At 28.7% G+C, this 22,217-nt stretch overlaps 2 protein-coding genes across 2 annotated transcripts in view; one reads left to right on the plus strand and one right to left on the minus strand.

The window, feature by feature from the left end:
* Nucleotides 1-20,627, plus strand: part of Clp (Cleavage and polyadenylation specificity factor subunit 4) — a 30,835-nt gene extending 10,208 nt beyond the window's left edge. Inside the window, exons 3-7 of the mRNA XM_075356809.1 lie at nt 4,998-5,187; nt 5,421-5,574; nt 8,674-8,787; nt 8,930-9,033; nt 20,345-20,627. Coding sequence (XP_075212924.1) covers nt 4,998-5,187; nt 5,421-5,574; nt 8,674-8,787; nt 8,930-9,033; nt 20,345-20,351 — 569 coding nt within the window. The 3' untranslated portion in view covers nt 20,352-20,627. The remainder of the gene's footprint in view (nt 1-4,997; nt 5,188-5,420; nt 5,575-8,673; nt 8,788-8,929; nt 9,034-20,344) is intronic.
* Nucleotides 20,160-22,217, minus strand: part of LOC142319481 (beta-hexosaminidase subunit alpha-like) — a 49,571-nt gene continuing 47,513 nt past the window's right edge. The window contains exon 8 of the mRNA XM_075356807.1: nt 20,160-20,708. Coding sequence (XP_075212922.1) covers nt 20,346-20,708 — 363 coding nt within the window. The 3' untranslated portion in view covers nt 20,160-20,345. The remainder of the gene's footprint in view (nt 20,709-22,217) is intronic.

The raw sequence follows: 22,217 nt of genomic DNA on the forward strand, positions 1-22,217 counted from the left end.
TTTTAAACTTGGGGATCAATCCTGATTATTTTTTTGAAGACTGGTTAGACTGATGTCCATTTTTAAGGTGTATTCACTAGAGAAAGATTTTTACAGTTATTCTGTTGTTTACACTTAACTCCTCTTGAGCCTCATCCCCAGTGTACTAGATCTAGGTTTAGTAAAATAAGAAATATTAATAAATACATTAATAGTAAATGTAGGCAGTAATTCGTGCCATCCCAGGAAATAGATAGAGGAAATTGATGAAAGTACTGTAGGGTACAAGGGAAAAATGGAGTGGAAGTGTTGCAATCTGATGAAACCTACAAAATGGGAGCTTTGTATTTATTGTTTCTCTGATTCAGCTACTGAATATGTATGCTGCCATATCCCTTATGTTAAATGTACAACAGAAAGTTTAGTTTGGCCAGACATTCTTTCACTGCCAGCATAGTTATCCAGCTAACTCGAAACTTACTACAAAATTCAGATGAACTGACTTTCATGTCTTTACTGATCAATTTCTATACTAGTTACAATTTAGCTTTATAATTAAGAAACTGAACATTCTTACCACTGGTACTGTACAAACCAATAGGCAAGATTTACCAACTCAAATAAAAAAACTAAATTACAAGTGCATCAAGCAACTCAAATAAAAAACCTAAATTACAAGTGCATCAAGTCCTGGCATTACAAGAAATTTTTGAAATAATGGCTTTGTGTTTTGATGACAAAAGAAATATGATAATGCTGTCAATATATTTCAGCCCAGAAATTCAGCTGGTAGAGCAAATAGTAAAAAGGAGAGACATATAATTAACCTTTATGCATATCCCAGTATATAAAATATTTAGGGGATTGTAGATTGTTCTTATTGTGAGGTATACGTCTTTACATGAAAAACTGTAAAGTGGTTGCATAAAGTTTTATTTTGGCTTGTGGTATCAGTTGTAAATGGTTTCATATTACATAAATTAGATCCTAAGGAAAAGGGTATAAAAGAATGCACCCTCTTAAAATTTAGAAAAGGCATAATAAAGCAATTAGTGGGAGACAAGAAATAAAACTGGTAAAAAAATGAGGCAGTCCATCTTTTGATGAAGAACAAAGACTAGATGGGGAACCTCATTTCACCCAAAAGAACTGGTAAAAAAAATCTTGAAAGATTCTGCTGTATGCAGCAGCAGGGCTGGGGGGAGTGAAGGGGGGAAAGAAGAGAAATTAATTTTTTTTTGTGAAACGTGGTAGAAAACAGTCTTCACCCAGGTGAGTGCTTCAAAAAGTACCACACCGTAAACAAATATAAAAATTTTTTTATTGTTTTTAAAACTAGAAACAATGTATATTTAGTTAAGTTAGTTTTAGGATATAGCAATAACAAAGACAGAACTGGAAACAAAATAAAAATAAGAACATGCAAGTTGTATTTATATTCCATAAATTAATTAATAGTCGTGGAAAACATATGTGCATGCTAGGTAGGATTGGAAAGGGTTAATATAACTATAATCCTCTGAAAAAAAATTATCGTATGAAGAATTGTTGTGCAAGTGTAACAAAGACAATTTCTTTGTAAAGCATTCAGAGAAATTCTGGGTTGCCTAAAATGGTGAAAAATTATGGTTTTTTTTTCATAAGATCAGGTGGGACCATTTGCTTCAAAACCTATGATTTATTTCTGAAATTTTTAGCCAAAAATTGTTTTAATTTTTCTCAGTTAGTGTATAAATTAAAAATTATAATATTTAAATTAACATTTTATTAAAAAAAGTAAGAGTGTAATATGCTCAGCAATAATGTAAAAAACATGATTTTTGCTTCCTAACATACGATACATGATTTTAATCTGTTTTTTGATGCTGAAAACAAATATGAACTCAGAATGTTTCTATCACCCACCATTTTTGAAAAATGTTTAAAGTTTAATTAAAGGATTTTTTTCATTTTTCAATGTGTAGTTAGCATTTTAAGCTCCTGTATTGTATTTTCGTAGCTTATTTTGTATTGTTTAACTTGTTAATATAATTTTTAAGCTATAATTAAGTAATACTAGACAAAGAATTAAATCATATCATAGTTGCATATTATGACATCATAACTAATACTGAAGAGTGAGTCTTCATGAATAACATTAATCATGTCTGTGCAGGTCAAAAGATGTGGCTGAAAACACAGATGTATTGTTTATATTAAGCACTGGATTTAGAAATTAATTAATTTTGTTCAGTCTTATTGCTGTCTTAAGTTTGTTAACAGTGCATTGTCATAATGCCTCGAAATTGTGTTAATGATGTGGATGCATTTTGTTATGTATGTGGTGAGTTTATCCTAAAATCAAATAGGAGGCTTTGCCATTTGGTGTACCAATGTTTTGGCGTGAACAAAAGGATCATGTAACCAATTGTTACTTTTGTTTAACAAGTGTGTCTGGAATTTCTAAAAAATCTAAACATACTGTAAAATAGCCTTCATTACAATCTGCAATCAGGCCTGTACCTCGCAGTGAGATTATTCCAATTCCTGAGCCACTTGTGAATATATGTTTTGAAAGCAGCAATGAAGAATCAGGCAGTACTGAAGAAGACAACAGTGATTCTGATTTTGAATTATCTTCCAATAAGCTTAAATCATATAATCTCATATCACAAGGTGAATTAAATGATTTGTTTAGGGACTTAAATTTATCAAAAAATCAAGCTGAACTGTTAGGATCAAGACTGCAAGGTTGGAATTTATTTTTTTAAAAATACAAAAATTTCGGGCTTTTGAAGCCGAAAAAAAGAACATTCTCAGTACCTCATTGATGAAAATAATTTGGTTTATTGCACAAATATTGATGAGCTTATCTTGCACTTAGGATTAGTTCATAAACTTGAGGACTGGTGTCTTTTCATAGATTCATCCAACTATAGTTTAAAAATGGTTCTACAACTCAGTGGTAACAAATATCCTTCAATACCAATCGCTTATAGTATTAAGTTGAAAGAGACATACGATGTGATGAAAGACGTTCTTGAAAAAATATATTCTAAAAAATATAGCTGGAACATATGTGGTAATTTGAAAGTAATAGCTATTTTGTTAGGCATGCAGTTAGGTTATACTAAGTACATGTGTTTTCTTTGCAAATGGGACAGCCGAGCTAGGGATAAACATTATGTTATCAAAGAGTGGGAGAAACGAGACAACTTAACTCCAGTCGGGAAAAGTATTCATGAGCCCGTAATTGAACCCAAAAAAATATTTTTCCTTCTCTCCATATCAAGCTAGGACTAATGAAAAATTTTCTAAAAGCAGTGAAGAAGGATAATCCTGGATTTTTATACATCAGGCAGAAATTTCCGAATGTAAGTGAAGGAAAGATTAAAGAAAGAATATTTGTTGGTCCTCAAATAAGAGAGTTGATCAAAGATGATGTATTTAACTCAATGTTAAATAATGTAGAAAGAGCAGCTTGGGCTTCATTTAAAGACGTTTGTAAAAATTTTCTTGGCAAACAAAAATTTGACAAATACCACAATATTTTTAATCAACTTCTTACTTCATACAGAGCTATGGGATGTAATATGTCTATTAAAATACATTTCGTCCAGACAACCTCGAAGATGTAAGTGATGAACACTGTGAACGTTTCCACAAAAAAATTTTGGTGATGGAAACCCACTAAAAAGGGAAATGAAATACTAACATGCTAGCCAATTATTGTTGGGCATTAATTTGGGATGTACCTGAGGCTATTTATAAAAGAAAAGCATCAGCAAAATCATTCTAAATAGGTATGGGCATGCAAAATTATAAATTTTACAGATTTTGACTATGTTTCTCTTAATTTTGTTTGAAGTGTAATTAATTTAAAACTAAGGGAGATAAAAAAATTGTATTTACAGATGTGTAATGTACGCAGAAAAGCAATTCAAGAGATGTTATTACACTTAGAGAATCATTAAAAAGTTTTTTGTCTATCTGTATAATTTGTTATATTATTATTATTTTTGTTAAAGTTATTATTATTTACCAAAAATAAGAATTTCATCACTGGTTTGCTCCATGGTTCTTTAATCCTAGGCAACACAGTCTACCAGATTGCATAGCATATTTTACATAAGGAATTTTTTAATTAAAATATTTTCTTAAAATAATAAAGTTTTTTTAAAGAAAAAAATTTCATTTAAAAAAAATATATATTTATTTATAATGTTGAATAAATACCTCAGAATTATGTATAAAATCTTTTAATCTTATAAAATGTTTATGCTATGCAATGGTTAAATTAATCAATCTTTCAAATAATATTTGTCTGAACATAATTAAGCCTTGGAGTATGGATATTAAAATTTATCTCACATGTAATTTTTTAAAAACATGAAATAATTAATGAGATAATTAAGATGACAGTTGAATTTGTAGCATATGAAAAATGTTAAGCCTTACTGGGATTAGAACCCAGCACTTTCTGGATAAAAGGCAGTGATACAACTACTCTGCTGTGGAGGTTTGGAAAATGATAATAAAAATAATAGTAGAGTAGAGAAATTAAAAAATTATTTTATGTACAGATTTACATTCAGACAAATTATTCAACAATAAAATTGTTTATGAATAGGATAATCTATTTAAGATGGTTCAATATTAATAGATTTAAAATTGTTTTTGTTGACTATAACACTAAACATCTAGCTACACTAAACACTTAATTTTTTTCAGTCTTGATAATGTATAAGACTGAAAAAGAGAAAATGATTATACTCTTTCTATGGACAGATGCACAAATGTGTTCAGATTCAAAAAAACATTTTTATTTATTTTTATATTTTTACTCTAGCTGAATTTAAAGTAAAATTAAGAATGAAGTCAAAACATGGCTTAAAGAGTGGAAAGATCTCTCTCAAATGGGAAATTTCTACTTTATTACTTGGTTAGGTGATAACATTAATACGTTGGTGAATAACATAGAATGGCTTTAATTTTTGAGCTGTTTAAAAAAAATATTTATGGCTATCTATATGTTTTAGATGCTTGCCATAATAAGGAATGTCCATTTCTACATATTGATCCAGAAAGCAAAATAAAGGATTGCCCATGGTATGATAGAGGTTTTTGTAGACATGGACCTAATTGCAGACATCGACATGTAAGACGTGTACTTTGTATGAACTATCTGGCAGGATTTTGTCCTGATGGCCCAGAATGCAAATTTGTTCAGTAAGTTTTATTTGTGTTCTTATATTTTTAAATTTTGTACTTATTTTTCTTCAGCCTATTATTATTATTATTATTAAATAACAATAGGTTATTAGCATGACTATTTTATTGTAATAAAACATCAGATTATTGAAAACACTTTATTCTATTTAAATGGTTTGTTTTTATTATTATGGTTACATGTTTATTTAGTATTATATAATTTTGGAAGTATATCAAATCGTATTTTTTAGTCCTAGATTTGAACTACCTGCTGCAGATGTAAGTCAGAAAGATGGTAAAAAAGTAACATGTCATTTTTGTGGTGAGAGTGGACATAAAGCTATGTATTGTCATAAAATGCCTGCTGAGATGAAAGAAGCAGAAGCGAAGCAACAAGAATTTAGGGTAATCATTGTAATTTTTTTATCACTGTATTTTTTAAGGATTTGTTCAATTTTAATTAATCTTTTTAAGTATTGTCGTGGGACAAAATGAAATATCATTCTTTTATGTTTATTGATCTATTTTTTGCTAAAGGTGATAATTCTGTTTAACTTACAATAGTTAACATTTAAATAATTATTCATTATGTAATGCAATATAGCACATATTTTAATTCAATTCTTTACATTCTCTGTAAGCCTGGCATGGGTGCATATTAATTTCTGAGAATGGATATTTTTAAATGTATTTAAAAAATGTCTATGTTTAGTACTGTTTATCTTTCTTAGCTTCATTCTTTTATCTCTTGTTGACACATTTTGAAACCGCTCCATTGTCAAAACTAATTTTATTGTACATTAGGAACTATATTACTTATTGTACTACAATATGTAGACAATGGAGTGGTTATGATTTCATTCCTTTTTTGACACGGACAAATTTTAACTATGAATAATTGAATTTGTTTTGTTTAATAACAAAAAAGCTTAATAAATTTTCTAAATTGAGTATCTTTATTCATTAAAGGGGGATCTACTTGGCTAATTTAAAATAAAAAGTAAAACAATAGTTGTAATAAAGACTAGCATATATCTTTTGAAGGTTTTGAAACACCTATATTTCTGAAGATTGACTGTTGAAAAAGTATTTAAAATTACACATGTTGTGTCTTTTTTTTGTCTTTTTTTCTATAATATATATTATAATCTAAATGTGTATTAAGAATCTAGAGTGATATTGCATTAAATGTTTTAAGAAAATCAACTTAAGTGCCAAATATTGTAAGAAACTATGATGTATCACTTAATTAATTTGCTGTTGTAGGCAAATGTATGTGTTGCTCTTCAAAGTGTTCATCCCTGTTGAACTCTGTGTTCTCAGCAAGAGTTCAAGTGTCTCACCAAGACATTTCTCAGAAATATCTAAAAGAAAAAATTATTTGATGGGCATAATCCACTTTAGGTAATTTAAACAAAATAATTTAGTCAAGAAATCCATATAAATATATATGTATAATTAAATTCATATATGAGGTTTGTTAAAAAATATGAAATTTTTCACTTTCTACTGCTAAAACTATTCAAATGAAAAACTGGTTGTTTCTTTTTTCTGTTTACATTTCCCACCACATTGGATACAGATTTTAGATTTAGCAATCAAATAAGTTGTGTATTTGTTTTTTAGATATTTTATAATACTTCATGACTGAAAATCAAAAAATGTATCAAATTTTTTCGAAACTTTGCAAATAAATATTCATGATGAAAATACTGCAAATGACTTTTGGTGAATCTAACATATAAGCTGTTTACAAATAATGTAAATGCTTTAGAGATTATGAATCAATTGACAATGATAAATTGGAAAACCAAGTTCATCTACTATACTAATGACAAAGTTAAGGAAGAATTGTGACTAATTATTGACTCCCTATTATAGAAGTGCAAAAGAGGTTTGTATTGCATGAAATTCATGTAAATTAACTTTTACTTATATACTGGGGTTGTGATGAATGGTACCAAAGTTTTGTTATAAAATAGTTAGTTTTGACAAAAATCACAGCATCGAATATTGCTGAGAAAAATATAAATGAAATAACTACTCTTCTGGTATTGTTCCAGTGCAACATAATTGGTGATAAATTATGGATGCATAGGTAGAGCATCTAAACAAAGGTGTAGTCATTTTAATGAAAGCTCCCAGGTGAGTCAAAACCAAAACATGTATAAGATCTTATATTATTGCGGTGTTGCATTCTATGAATTTTTTCTGTGATTAAAAAATTCAATAATTGTGTTTATGCCATTTATGTAATGCTATATATAGTGGCTATATCTGTGGAAACACAGTTCACAGATATTGCACCTTGATAAGTGCCAGTTATGCTGATAAGTTCATGTCAATAACTTGTTTGGAAATTTTTGGCCTGTAACAACACCAACAATAATCACAATCACAATCATATTTACCTGACATGGTCTTTGTAATTTTCTCTGCTTGGGAATGAAAAAATACCCTGTGAAAGATAAATGACCATGACATGAAGGCATTAAACAGTAATTGCTAAGTGGATTAAAAGTGATTTCTGGAAATATTTTGAAAGTAAAAATATTTATGTAAGTGTGTTTTATATCAAGGAACATCAGAGGCGTAACTGAATACATATTTCAAATAAACAAAAATTTAATCAATTTTTTGTATAAATAATACTACATTTAGGTGCATCTGATCGGTCAGGTGGTTAAAAATGTTTATAATGAAAATATGATAAAGATTACGTGCTACATGAGTCATATTAACATTCAAAGTAATTGTTAATTCTAAAGATGCTGTTTGGATCCAGGACATTAAGTGGCCTCTTGTTCACTTCCAAGCTGTTGCAATAGTTATTGAAATTTATGATGTAACAATTTATTTGATAGATGTGATAATGAACTCTATAAGTAATGTGTTTTATACACATGAGGTAAATTTGGCTTTTGTAAACTTAAGTACAATCACAAAAAAGTTTTATATAAAATTATTACAACACATCAGATTAAATTAATTATTTTATATTGTAAACTTTTATTATATTAACATAACTACTGTGTAATACATATGAACAGTGCTATTAATATGAGTCATATATCTAAATGATAGCGCAGAAGATTGATACTGACTACCCTTTGTATGTCAGCTTTTAACCAAGTGTGGAAATATTTAAAGGTTTATGAATGAGGTAGGATAATTTTATATCTCTTCTTAATGGTCAGTCTGTGATTACTGGCTGGATTAATTATTATGTTCAAAGGATACTGTTAATGAAACATTTAATTTTTACCTCAACAATTAAGAATTGTATTGTCTTCAGTAAAGAAAAATGTAGCATTTCATAAAAATTTCATCCTATATCTAACAGTGGAGAAGACAGTGGAATACAATTATGCATAGTTATACGGAATTACAAGAGGAATTATATTTACATTATTATGATTCAGTTTGTTAGATGCATGTTTGTTGTATATTCTTCTTTTGTTTAACTAAATAAATAAACATTAATTATGGTTTTCTTTTTTTCAGATTGTTAAGACTCCTGCTGCTGCAGTTGCTAAGACTGAAGCTGAAGAAACTAAGACAGTTGTGCCAGGCCAAAAACCACCTTTAAAACCATTAGAAGAGGTTACTTGCTTTAAGGTAAATAGTTGCTGAAAGGATTCTCTCATTACATCTCATATTCTATAGACTACATAATATTTTATTAGTACTAGAATTTTTATCAGAAATTTATCTAAAGTATTTAAAAATGTATTAAATTGCAATTTTTGTTTGTTCACAGTGTGGATGTAAAGGGCATTACGCTAATAAATGCCCAAAAGGGCATTTAGCATTTTTAGCATTAAGTCAGAGTCAAAATGCACCCCCTCCTGGAGGATTCAAAAGGTCTGGATAAGTAAAAAATTATTGATTCTTTTTAAGTATTTGGAATTTTATGTATTCTTAGATAAAATTAGTCAGTCACATACTTTTTTTTTTAGTTTTTATTAAATATAATTATATCAAGAGAAAATAAATGATGGTCTGTCTATTGGTTCAGAAATTAAGATTTTTAAACACTTATATCATTGATCGTTTCAGTTTCTTTTGCACTAAATGCGGTTCATTAAAATTATGGGAAATAAATAGTACTATTGATAAATTGATTAAAAATTTATTCCTTAACCACCTTTTATATATAAATATTAAATGTGTAGGCAAATAATTGACCAACCCGAGCCCAGATCCATTTAGGTGATTAAGCATGGTTTCCCATAGGCAGGAAATAGAAACTTAGTCAGGAAAAATTGCGAAAAATTACAGAGAATTGCATTTTCAGAGGTTGCTTTTCCATTAACAAATATACTTGTGGAGAATTTGCACGAAAAGATAATAATTTACCAACAAAAGGTTTTTATGCAATTGTAGATGTTGGGGGCAAGAAGAATATTTTCAGTACAAAAGAAATGCTCACTGCAGTGAGAAGCTCTAGAAGATTATATGAAGAATGTCTTGAAGAAAGAAAGAAAAACTTCTCTCAAGAAAATAGAACCCTGAAAAGAAAAATGTAAGAAGAAATTAAAAAACTGGAGGAAGAAAAGAAAGAGTTGAGAGCTACATACAATCTTGGCAGCAGAATAAGAACAGATAGCCGCCAAAATTTAACTTTTAGATAAGGGAAAATCATTAAGAACCTAAAGATATTGAAGAAAAGTTACCCTGTTTTGTACGTACATAATACGTATGTAATGAGATCTCATATTATTATTATTTTTTGGTATACATTAGAATAATAATGACAAAATATTTCTCAAGTAAATGTTAATAATGTGTGTTTTCTGTACAAAATAAGGTCTTCTGTTGTAGTTTTCTTATCTGTATTATTTTTAGTCATAATGATTTCAGTTTTCCTTTAAGTTGTGATCATACATATATTCTTTATTAAATTTAAATCTGTGTTAATTAGCATTTTTACGCAAACAAAGTTATTTAATATTGTTTCTTGTTTACTTTGCAAAATAATTTGGTTATTTATTTGTGAAAAAGTTTTAAGCAGTCTTGGGTTTGAGCCAATTATTTTAAAAAATTGCTTTAGTTAGTTTTTATTTCTTATCTGTGTTACGTTTAGTTACCATGATGTTTATTTTTATGCAAGAAATTTATTAAATGTTTTTTTTTTTTTTTTATTTTGCAGTGTAATTTACTGAAACAATTTATCACAAAAAATATTCTAATTTTACATGTATATTATAAAAAATAATTAAAAAATAAACTTTAAAAGTGAATGTAATAATAAAAAAAAAGGCTTGAGATGGTAGTGGCTGCAAAAAAATAATGTATGTATATATTTTGCAGAGTAAACAGCATCAGGATAACGTTATGAGAGTTAGGAGATTTTTACTTAATTGGTCAGTAAAAGTCAGGAAAAACAAATCTTAAAATTTGGTGGAAACCTTGTTAAATTAAGAGAGCATCTAGCTCAGCTCTAGATTCATGTGTGAAAACTTATCAGATTTACATCTCAGGCAGTTGTGGACGCCTAAGGATGTACAGATATCATCAGAATGTTCATTGTGTCAAGTTGAAGTTTGGAGCTCAAACTCAAGGCAGGCTCTGTTTTAATCAGGTCATTTTGTAATTCAGCTGACTTTGTGGATAGTGACCATTGCCACATTCCTCCCCATTTGTGTTCCCATGCCACATAGTGCCTGGTCCTAGACTCCTTTTCAGTGAAGTAGTTTTTATCTTTCATAGTGAGGAATTGCTATAGTTGGATGTCTGCATCAAAGTATGTGGTCGTTATCAAAGCCTATGATGTGAACTCCAGATCAAAAATTTGGTAAAAATTGTTGCTTTCAGCATTAAACCTCATTTGAAATGGAGAAGAATGATTCACCTGTCCCTGAAGTGGACATATTGAGTGATTGCTGAAGTTTGATTTGCTACTGGGAATGCCATTGGTGAATAGGACAAAATCTTGTTTAGCAGTCAACTACATTGTTTAGGTTACAGGACAATGACCCTTAGCCTATCAAGGCTGACATTACACTCATCATGTGTGGTTCTACCTGGAGATGTAAAAGATCATATTCAGCAATAGACAGATGATTGAGATGATGTAATCAAAGTAAGCTGGAGGATATGGTTAATTGCATAATACCCATTTGTTACTTTTATGTTTTATTATCACTCGTATGCATTTTACAAACTAAACACGTTTGTTTTTGTAAATTAATTGTAGTATTCACCTTAAAGTTGATTTTTAATTAGAAAAGTTTTTTTTTATAAATATATAAGTATATACATAGATATTGTTAGATCATGGAAGCATATGTTGTTTCTTCTTTTTTAATTGGTTATTTATTAATTACTTCTTCTTAATGTTCATTTTAAATTAAGAACATATTGCCTAGTTAGTTCGATTTTGTATTCCTTTAAATTAACATAAAACTTCATGAATATTATGCTAAATTATATGTGTAATGTATTTAAAATTAGATACTAATACTAAGTCAATAATTAAAATATTAAAATAAATCATTAACTAATTATATGAATATTTCTACATTTATTCGCTAATCCAACACACCTGTGGTGCGATAAATTAGCCTTTCGCTACACTGTGAGGCAAGATTCTTACATCAAGATATCTCTTGATGTCATTCCAACTAATCTTGAATGTGGGTATACACCATATACTATATGCACGAAAGTATGTGTTTAGTTAGAGGCTTTAAAAAAATAAAATTATTCATCAGATTTCAAAACCAATTGTGTCACATTTCAGATTATTTTATGCTGCATTAATAATCATTAACTTTTATTCTTTACTAATTTTCCAAGTTATATTATCATGGTAAGAATGAAAAAGTACATTTTTTTGAGTTTTGTGTTACATATCTTAACTTGATCTTTTGCTAATAAAAAATCCACTGGACCAATTACATTCAAATTGTTTACAGAATCTAGCTAATCTATTACTTATCACCTAAAAAATTTCAGATTTGTATCTAACTATTTTTGAATTTATAAAACTATTTTCTTGGGACCTATATAATGTACAAACATGAGACAAGGTTATTTTCATCATTATTTTAAATTGATGTATATGATATTTGATAAAGTATGTTAAACATGTATTGTTTTAGGGATTTTATTTTGTTAAGTATTAATTTTTTTTATTGTTGGAAACCGCTGAAAGAGGGAAAAAATATTTTTGTGCTCAAAGGTACAGGGAACTTTGACATTGACCATGGCAAAAGTTATGTGATTCACTGTAGAAATTAATATTCCATTTATCTTAACTGAAAACCAACACCAAAATAATAGTGTAAAAATCTTGTTATTAGTCATTTTTATATCTGTAATTATTATGAGTCATTAGGTTTAACCTGCAGTTAAAATAGATAGGAAAAGCAAGAGTGTTTATAAATTATTATTATTTTTTTTATTTTAAACTAGGCTGTGATAATAGAAGAAAAATGTACAAATGATGTTTCAAAATTGTTTAAAAAAAATTGCAAATAAACAAAAATATATCAATGAATATGAAGTATTGTTTTCAAGTGAGAAATTTAAAACTGGCAATGAAACAAATTAAAGTAGAAAATTATCATGAAATAATGACAAAATAACATGCTGAACACAAGAAAGATATTACCCAAAGCTTTGTGTTAAATGTTAATGAAATTCCATTTCGAAGTTGCATTAGCATTATGTATATCTTCCATGTTCAGGTAGGAAAATGCCATTGCGAATATTTTAAATACATCCATATCCTTTAATAAGATTACTTTGTATTGTGCCATGGTAATGGAATAAAAGATGAAAAGATTCTCCCAGAAAAATTTAACACATCTTAATGTAGATACTGCCAAAAACATATTAAAAAATGATATTAAATAATTTTATTTTATTTTTACTAATTATTTTTTTAATTTTATGTAAACTTAATTTAATATATAATAGTGATTCACAATCTAATTTATTTATTTTTTGTAAATGGCCTTAAGTCACTCCAGCACTTACTAATTAGTAGGTTCAAATTTGTGCTATCGTTATATCACAACACATACAAGCTGACTAGTTATCAGAATATAATCCACCAGGTTGGTCTAGTGGTGAACTCATCACCTCAAATCAGTTGATTTCAAAGTTGAGAGTTCTAAGTTTCAAATATTAGTAAAGGCAGTTACTTTTATATGAATTTGAATACTAGATAGTGGATACTGGTGTTCTTTGGTGGTTGAGTTTCAATTAAACTCACATCTCAGGAGTGGTCGACCTCAGACTGTGCACGACTACATTTCATTTACATTCATTCATATCATCCTCTGAAGTAATACCTTATGGTGGTTCTGAAGGCTAAACAGAAAAAGAAAACAGTTATCAGAGTAGGGAAAGAACTAACTTAAAAGAGCAATTTTTCCCTCTTTCACTCCCTGTTTAAGTTGCTTCACTAAAGCAATTAATTCGTAACAAATAAGAATCTCCAAACAAATATATATTGACAAATATATTCATAAATTTAAAATAATGTAATAAACATATGACATGTCTCATATACATCCAAAGATAATATTATTTCGCAAATCAAACAACTCAGAAATGTCTTTTCTGAAAATCTTTTTCCAAATCTGAAATTTCATAAGTGATAAAGTAAATAGAATGGGCTAACTTTCTTTGAAAATGTGAACACATTGTTCAGTGGGTTTTTAGTAACAGCGATCAAAGTCAAGGTAAACAACAGAATGCTCAAAATGAGGAACCTTTTCATTCTTACAGTGATATTATATCTTAAAAAATTAGGTAAAAATTAAAGTTTAATGTCTACAAATGTAGCATGAAATAGTTTAAAACAAACTGCAGTTTGTTTTAGATCTGATAAACATATGGTTTTATAAAGTTTGAAATTCAAAGAAATGTTTTCAATGTTTCGTTTTCTATCGTCACACCACTTCACCTTCTCTACATCTTTTGTAGATGTATCCTCTTCTCTCTCTCTGCTTTCCTTAACGCCTTACCTTTGGATGAATTATATCAATTTTAATTGGCAAAGCAGTGTAATTTGATTACAGTGACATTGGTTATTGTTGATGTTGTTTATGCAGTGGGTGACAGAAAAAAGCAACCAATACATTGTTCACCCAAATAAAGCAATTTTCTCTTGTGTACATTTCATCAAAGTATTTACTAATCTGTTATTATCATGACATTTTTCTAATTTATTCTTTTTCTATCTAAACAAGGAAATGATTTTTACAACATTTGAGTTTATGCTTTTTATTATGTTAGTTTTACGTTCACATCATATTTTTATTTAAGTGTTTAATCAGCATTCTATGACCAACAACAGAATTTTTTAAGTACCTACACATTAAAATCATACTGACATTTAGAATTCCTAAAATTACATTTGCATATACCTACACTATAAAACATTATGAATATCCCTATCAATGATGATTACCAACATTTGCGTTCTTAACTTGCTTACTAATTAAAGTTAAGTAAAAAAAAATATGAAATTACTACCTGTAGTAAATACCTTTTCTACATGACACCGACCATTACTACTTCTATCAGTTGTATATTAAAAGATTCTTAGAGAAGAGAATTTACATTTAGTGTACCCTTTTTGTTGTTCCTCTTCTTTCTTGAAATAAAAACTTCAACGTAATCATTAAGAAATTTTGAAAAATAGTTCCAGTTTTTTTATTATTGACTTAAAAATTACATTATACTCACAGGTAACAATATTGTCGCAGTGAGAAACTGTAACGTTGTTGTTATGGGCATTTGCTAGGCTAGACAAATTATGTAGTTACAAGGAGGGACTTATTAAAACTAGTAATACTAAAAATACGTTTTACTTGTACATTTTGTCCATAATAGTATATATATAATTTTAAATTGGTAATATATGTATATTCTACATATTCAAATAAGCTTAATTATATTTTCAACATTATTCATTGAATATTCCATTTATTCAGTTTACACAAACAGTTAAAAATAACAAATATTTAAAAATACTGAACAGCAGCAAATTTTTTACCAAATTTTGTATATATAAAGAACTAGTAAACAAATATTAATCCTGACTGTAAAATAAACCAGCTTAGTTTTAATTTATTTTATACCAAGTTCTATCTATTTCTCTGCTGTATTCACTAGAGCCAGTTATTAATTCCTTGTTTCCCCTTACTCTTTGAAAGATTCCTATCATTCCCCTGGAACCATAATTCTTCCAGATGTCTTCATCTCCTTCTAACCCTAGAACAAGGGTAGGATTGCTTATTGGAACCTGCTTTCTTCACATGACTATAGAATACTAGTTAAACAATCATCATATTCTTTTAATTGGGTATCCAGTGACAGTTTTTGTGTATTTTCCACTCAGGAAACTGTGGACTACCTTCACAACCAATTCATTTGTAGTACATCCAGCCTTCGTAAGTTTCTGGACAATCACATACCAGTATATTCTGATTTTATAACATTAATTTTAAGCAAACCCATTTGTTACACCTCCTTCAAGGTTATGAGCCATAAGACTCACTTATTTCACAGAAGTTTATTTTTGGTTTTAATTCAGAAATCTTTTTTACTAACTTGAATTGTTTTTACTCTAACAAAATAAAAATTGTGAATATCGTATATATGTGTATGGGCTGTTCAAAAAAGTTGATGCATACTTTAAAATAGAATATTTTTACAATATTACAACAATACAAAGGGAAAAGTTACTACACAAACACAGTCTCTTTGTGTTATTTCAATGAGTGTTCAAATTGCAAATGCCAGCCTGCAAACACTTTTGAGCATGATGCTGTACATTCTTGGTGACATCTTCCTGGGTAGCTACAGGGATTGCTTCATAACCCATTTCGATTTCATGGCGTAGCTCCTCTAGTGACTGTTGCTTTTTACTGTGCACCAACTCCTTGACGGCCCCCCACATCCTGTTCCACCTGCACAAGGTGCCATTCACAAAATTGAATTCTTCTGTCTGTGTCATCCTCATTCGATGTTTGTAATGACTGTGGATTGTAAGCTTTCCATTTTACTCTGTGCAAAATATGACTTGTGCTTGCCCTACTCACTTCTGTTTCACATGAACAGTGTTTTATTGATTTCTTTGATGACTGTGTGAATGCATCTAATACCTGAACAGACAATGCTTCACTTGTGGCTTGCAAGGTTGGTTGATCTTCCCTTATACAATCATCACTCTTCCCTCCCTTTCAAACTTATTGTACAAGCAAGCAATGCTTATGCATGTTATGTTGGTGGTTCAGTTCCATATTCCTGCCTCAATTGTCATTGCACTTCCAGATATTCTTGAACTTCCAGTACCACTTGAGAATACTTTTCACTCCTTGAATGATAGCTGTGTTTGCATCATCATTGCTTTTTCTCAATTGATTGCATCACATCTATTAATATTAGCGCCTCTAATACTATTGCTGAATGATAGTACTACACATTGAACCTGTAGCCAATGTGAAATGAAGCAATCGCATGTATTACATGCCTTTAAAATGTGTATATAATTTTTGAACAGCCCTGTGAAAATTAAAAACATTTTCATCATCATACTGACCACTGTGTTAAATAACCTGAAATAACAACAAAATAACCACTAAACTGTAACAGAACTAAAAAACTAATATCGAAATTCAACTTTTGCAGGATCCCACATCATCAGGCGGTAAAAAATTCCAAAATTACATTAACCAAAAACAAATAAATAAAAACTAAAAATTTAGAAAACATAAATCCCAATAACCCCAACACCTGAAAAGAGGTTGGCATACTTCATTCCAGTTGGCACTGGGTATATTGTTCAAGAATTGTTTATTTTTTGTTTTTGTTTGATGTAATTATGAAATTTTTTTTTACCGACTGATGATGTGGGATCCCTCAAAAGTTGACTTTTGGCATTAGTTTTTTTAGGTTCTGTTACTGTGTTTGGTGGTTATTTTATATATATATAATATAATATGCATTATTTTATATATATTTATATGTTAATATGCATTTAGGGTGTGTTATCCATATTAGGCAGGTGAATCACCATCTGTCTACAGTGAATGGATATGCACTTCCCTTAACCAGTATTCCTTTTTTCCTCATCAATCTTTAAATTGACACTGCTGCAGATTAGATTGTCTTCTTTTTAAGTAAAAAAAAGCATGTGTGCTATTGATTATAAAATTTTATTTACCTTGTGTATCACATATTGAAAAATCTAAAGAACATTCTTTACTTATTATTTACAATTTTGAGTTGTTTCCATTAAAAATGCCTTTTATATTCTTGAAACATTTCAAAGTTTAGAACCTTGAAAGTTATCTATTCTACTCTCATATTATATTGTATCTGACACCAATGCAATCCTTATTGAATGATTGAGAAGTAGGCTGTTATCGGAAAGGAAAAGGAAAATAGATTTAAAAAGGAAAAGTTGCTAAATTGTTTTTACATTTGTTGCAGTAAGATATGTTCCACTTCATCAAAAATTTTATTTTTTGATGTCAATTGTCTACATATAAATATTAAACTAGTTACATTGTATCTAGAATATACTGTCCATATATTTTCAAAATTACAGTACAACTGCATTTAAACATTTATTTTTAAATATAAATTTTTTTATTAAAAACCCTACCTAGAAAAAAATTAGCAATAAATTGGATTACACATATAAAGTTTTTAACAATATTAAAGGAAGAAATTGATAATGGAAAAATAAATAACTCCATTGTTAGTGTTGTATACTCATTTTAATTATTAAAGCTCATATTTTTATAAATTGTAACACATTATTCATTCATGAGTGATTAATGCATTTTCTAAAAAAAGATTAATTTACTTTGTAAATATTGCACTATTGTGCTTGGGGGCCTGTAAAATTTACAGAGTAGGAATAAAGATTAGGAATTTACAGAGTAGGAAGATGATTATTGCATGATTTGCCAGGTCATTAGTTTTGCTTAATATGTTAATGTCTGTTATTTTTCCCCACACTATTATTTTTCTTTGCTGTTATCACATACAGTTTTCAGCATCAAAAGTTGTAAACTTAGAATATTATTAATGACGTTAAAAGTTTAACTTTTATTAAAAATAAAAACTAGACTATTAGGCAACTAAGCGGTTAATCTGGAATTTAGTTGCGTCAGACTAAAGCATGGGCATTTCAAGTTCAAATTAACAGGTTTCTCTAATATTGAAAAACTTATTTTTCTGGGAATCAGTTAATTTACTCTTTTTTTTTTAGTAGAAGTAATTATTTATAGGTTACATGCCTTGTTTGTTGTAAGTGATATCTGTGTTGATTGTTTTCTGTTTTCCCATAATTTATAAAATGCATTATTCATTCTTAACACCTGGAAAGAGAATCTTTAACATCCATACCAGAACAAATACAGATTTCATGGAAATTTTGTGAATATATCCTCTCTGGAAAGGAATGTGTCAAATTTAACTAGGCAGTGTCAAATTTAATTTCCTTTTCTTTAGACAGGTAGCACAATTATCAGAATTCAACCTGGTTTTTGTCAAAGTTTTTTCGGCAAGTCATTCAAACGATATTATAATTTTTTATTAATATTATCTTTTAAGACTGCATAGAATCACTTTAGTCAGTCCATTATCCAAGTCTCTTTGATAGGACTGTTTGGGCCTTGTGGTCCTCCTAGTACTTTTTCATATGTTCTGATCTCTGTGCCCTTTCTAGTGTTGAAAATGTTCGTGCTGTGAGTTTTTTTTGTGAATGTGAAGCGAGTGTTTTTGTTCTTGATTTAATTTTATCTTATATTTGGTGTCTTCTAGTGTAAGGCTAATTTCCTCCAGATCCTCTCTTATTTCTCTGATCCATCTGCATCCTGTTTTCATGTTTTTCGACTCAAGATTGTACTGTACTTTGTTGTACACAATTTTGTTTTGCACAATCCACCACTGATTGTCTTTCTGGTACTTTTTTTTATGCAGGTTCTTCCAATTCTTCTTTCGATTTTCTGTAGTATGTCTGTCTTTGATTGTTCATTCATGTGGAAGAGTGCTTCTGCTGCATAAATGGCTTCTGGTTTTATAACTGTGCTATAAAGCCTGTCTTAGTTTTGCATTTATTGATAGGCATTTTTTTTTATTATAAGTGTAACAGGCTAATTTTTGAGCTTTAATTAGTTTGTTTCTTCATATTTGGATTGAGGTTTTTTCATGTAGGTTATTTGAAATTATTTCTCTTGAGGTATTTAAATTGGGTGATTTGATTTTATTACCGTTTATGTTTACTTATTGTAAACATAATTGTATGTTTATTGTTTACTGATATTTTGAGGCCAATTTTATTTGCAATGTTTTGAAGTTCTGATATCTATGATTTAGCTTCATCGATTTTGTTTGCTAGCAGTGCCAAGTCATTGGTGAAATCAAGACAGTTTGTTTTGATTTTTCGGCCTATTTTTACTTTTGGGGGCATTTTTTGAGCTATTCCCTCATTACCATTTCTAGATCACAGGTGAATAATAGCGGTGAGAGTTCATCGTTTTGGAGCAGCCCCGTTTTGATCTCAAATGATTCTGAGTGCTCGCCTCTGAATTTTACTTTCAACTTAGTGTTTGTGAGGGTTAATTTTATCATGTTTATTAATTTGGTATGTAATCCGAGGTGTCTTAGAATTTTTATTAGGGATTCTCTATGGATGCATTCATAAGCTTTCTTGAAATGTACAAATGTTATTACCATGTCTGTTTCTTTTCTTGTTGCAATCCATTATTAGATTGAGACTCATGATCTGGTCTGAACAGCTTCTCCAAGGTCTGAAACCTCCATGTTATTATTATTATTATATTTTATATATATTTTATTATAATTATATATTAATAATAATAATATTATTATTATTATTATTATATAAATATTCTGAAATGGAACATTGCTAATAGAGAATAACATATAATTTAACTTCGGTTAGATAAAAAGGTGTTAGTAAATTATGTTGGTCTAATAAAACAGTGTTTTGTACTAGTGTTTCTCTTTATTTAATAATTATTTATGTTTTAACAAATTATGGAATTTTATTATAATACTTGCATTTGAACTAATTTTATACATATTAAATCTATATTATTTGATATACCAATTCTTTCATAATTTTTAATTACAATTAAACTGCTATACTGTTCATAATTTTACAAATTTTTTTCAGTTCATAATATGCAGAATCCTGGACCATTTGGTGGTTGAGCTGGAATACCTCTTCGTCTCATGCGGCAGACATGTTCTTCAATTCTTGATTGTACTTGTGTAATGTTTACAACATCTTGTTTCGGGGACCATAGTTTCTCAGCAGCAGCACTTGCTCGAGGCCAGATCCGTTGCAAAATATTGGTTTCATCGACTACTTCACCCCACATACATGCTTCACCACCTATCACTAATGATTTCTGTTGATTTGTCCCGTTAAAATTTAACGGTTCACATCCATAATACTTTAGCCAATCTCCTCCTGACAACAGGTGATCTAAGTACCAACATGTCGATAGCAATGCCTTGTATCCAGCTTTAGTTACCTAAATACAAAATAATAAAATATCACCTGAAGATTTTTAAAACTTATTTAAATTTTAGTAATATTTGATACTATCTGCAGTTAGTTTTTTAAAAATTTATTTAAGCATGACTATTTCAGCTTTTAATTTCATAGATATTCTCTGACTGTGGATTGTATAACAGTCTTGCAATGTATTTTACATGGTAGTTTATGGTATTCTTACAAACCATTTACTTACTTTCTTAATTTTGTTACAATAATGTAATGTAATTTTTCTAAGTGTAGTTGTATTCATACCTTTTAAAAAATACTGTTGCACCTAATACAGACCAGTATTTTTGAAATAATATGTATGTGGGATAGAGTACATATCATCTCAGTTGGATTTCTATCATCCAGTGATCCTTCCATTCATTCGCATCTGTGATTTTATGGTTTAATAAAACTATAAAGTAAATATGTAAAAATGTTATGCAACAGTCATAAGTGAAATCTATGTTAGAATGAGGAGTCAAGGTAATTTTTACCAAAAAAAAAAAAAAAAAACTATTAAGAATATTTTTTATCATGAGGAATGGATTAGAAAAGAATACGAATGGTTGACTGTGCAGTATTAAATAGTAATCAGAATAAGTTTGCTTGTACGGTAGTCTTTACTATTTACCCATTTTGAGGACGGGTTATAGTGAATGAGACAGTTGAATTTTTATCAGTTACCTAAAAAAAATTGTGTACAGTCAATTTGTTTTTTAAATTAAAAAAATACTGAAATTCTTTTCAAATAATAGTCACGTTTTTATTATTATAGTATAATTTTTGAAGTTTATACAAATTGTAAATAAAATAATTTATTTTACAATTGCATTTTTGTTAATAGAATGATGCTCAAGATAAATGTTTTATTTATTTTTTTTGTAAAATTTGCTGTGTTTTTAAGGTAGATAAGTTAATTGGTTGATGAATAAAGCATGTAAAATTAAATTTTTATTTTTTTGGCACAACCTAACCTGAAATTCACTGTTTCACTTTACATCTACATTTATTAAAATACCATGATTGCAAAGGGTAAAGCCTATTCTAATTTGAGTAATTGTAACTAGTTTAACAATTTTAATCAAAAGAATATTATAAATTTTTATTAAAGATTACAAGCCCCTTTCAATTTAATTTTATATGTCTTTATATGAGGGATTTATAATTATAAATTTAGATATTACATTTTCCTGAAAAAAAAATTATGAACTAACACTTTGCGTTGAGTGTATTGCTTGTTCTTTATTGTAGATTTATAATTGACAGGGTTTTATCATTTTTTCTAAATCTAAAGGTTAAAATAACACTTAAGATTAAGAAATAAAATTTATAAAAAAGTGTTTTAATTGTTATATTATGATATCAAGAAAAAATAATACCTGATTATTGTATTTAATTATAATAGCTGTTTATTAAAAAAGACATCACAAAAACCACAACAATGAAAAGGCCTCTGTGCTGTCAGTCTACATTCACTTAGAAGCAATAAATTCCA

Source organism: Lycorma delicatula, chromosome 2, assembly GCF_047948215.1.
Source record: "Lycorma delicatula isolate Av1 chromosome 2, ASM4794821v1, whole genome shotgun sequence".
Classification (NCBI taxonomy): domain Eukaryota; kingdom Metazoa; phylum Arthropoda; class Insecta; order Hemiptera; family Fulgoridae; genus Lycorma; species Lycorma delicatula.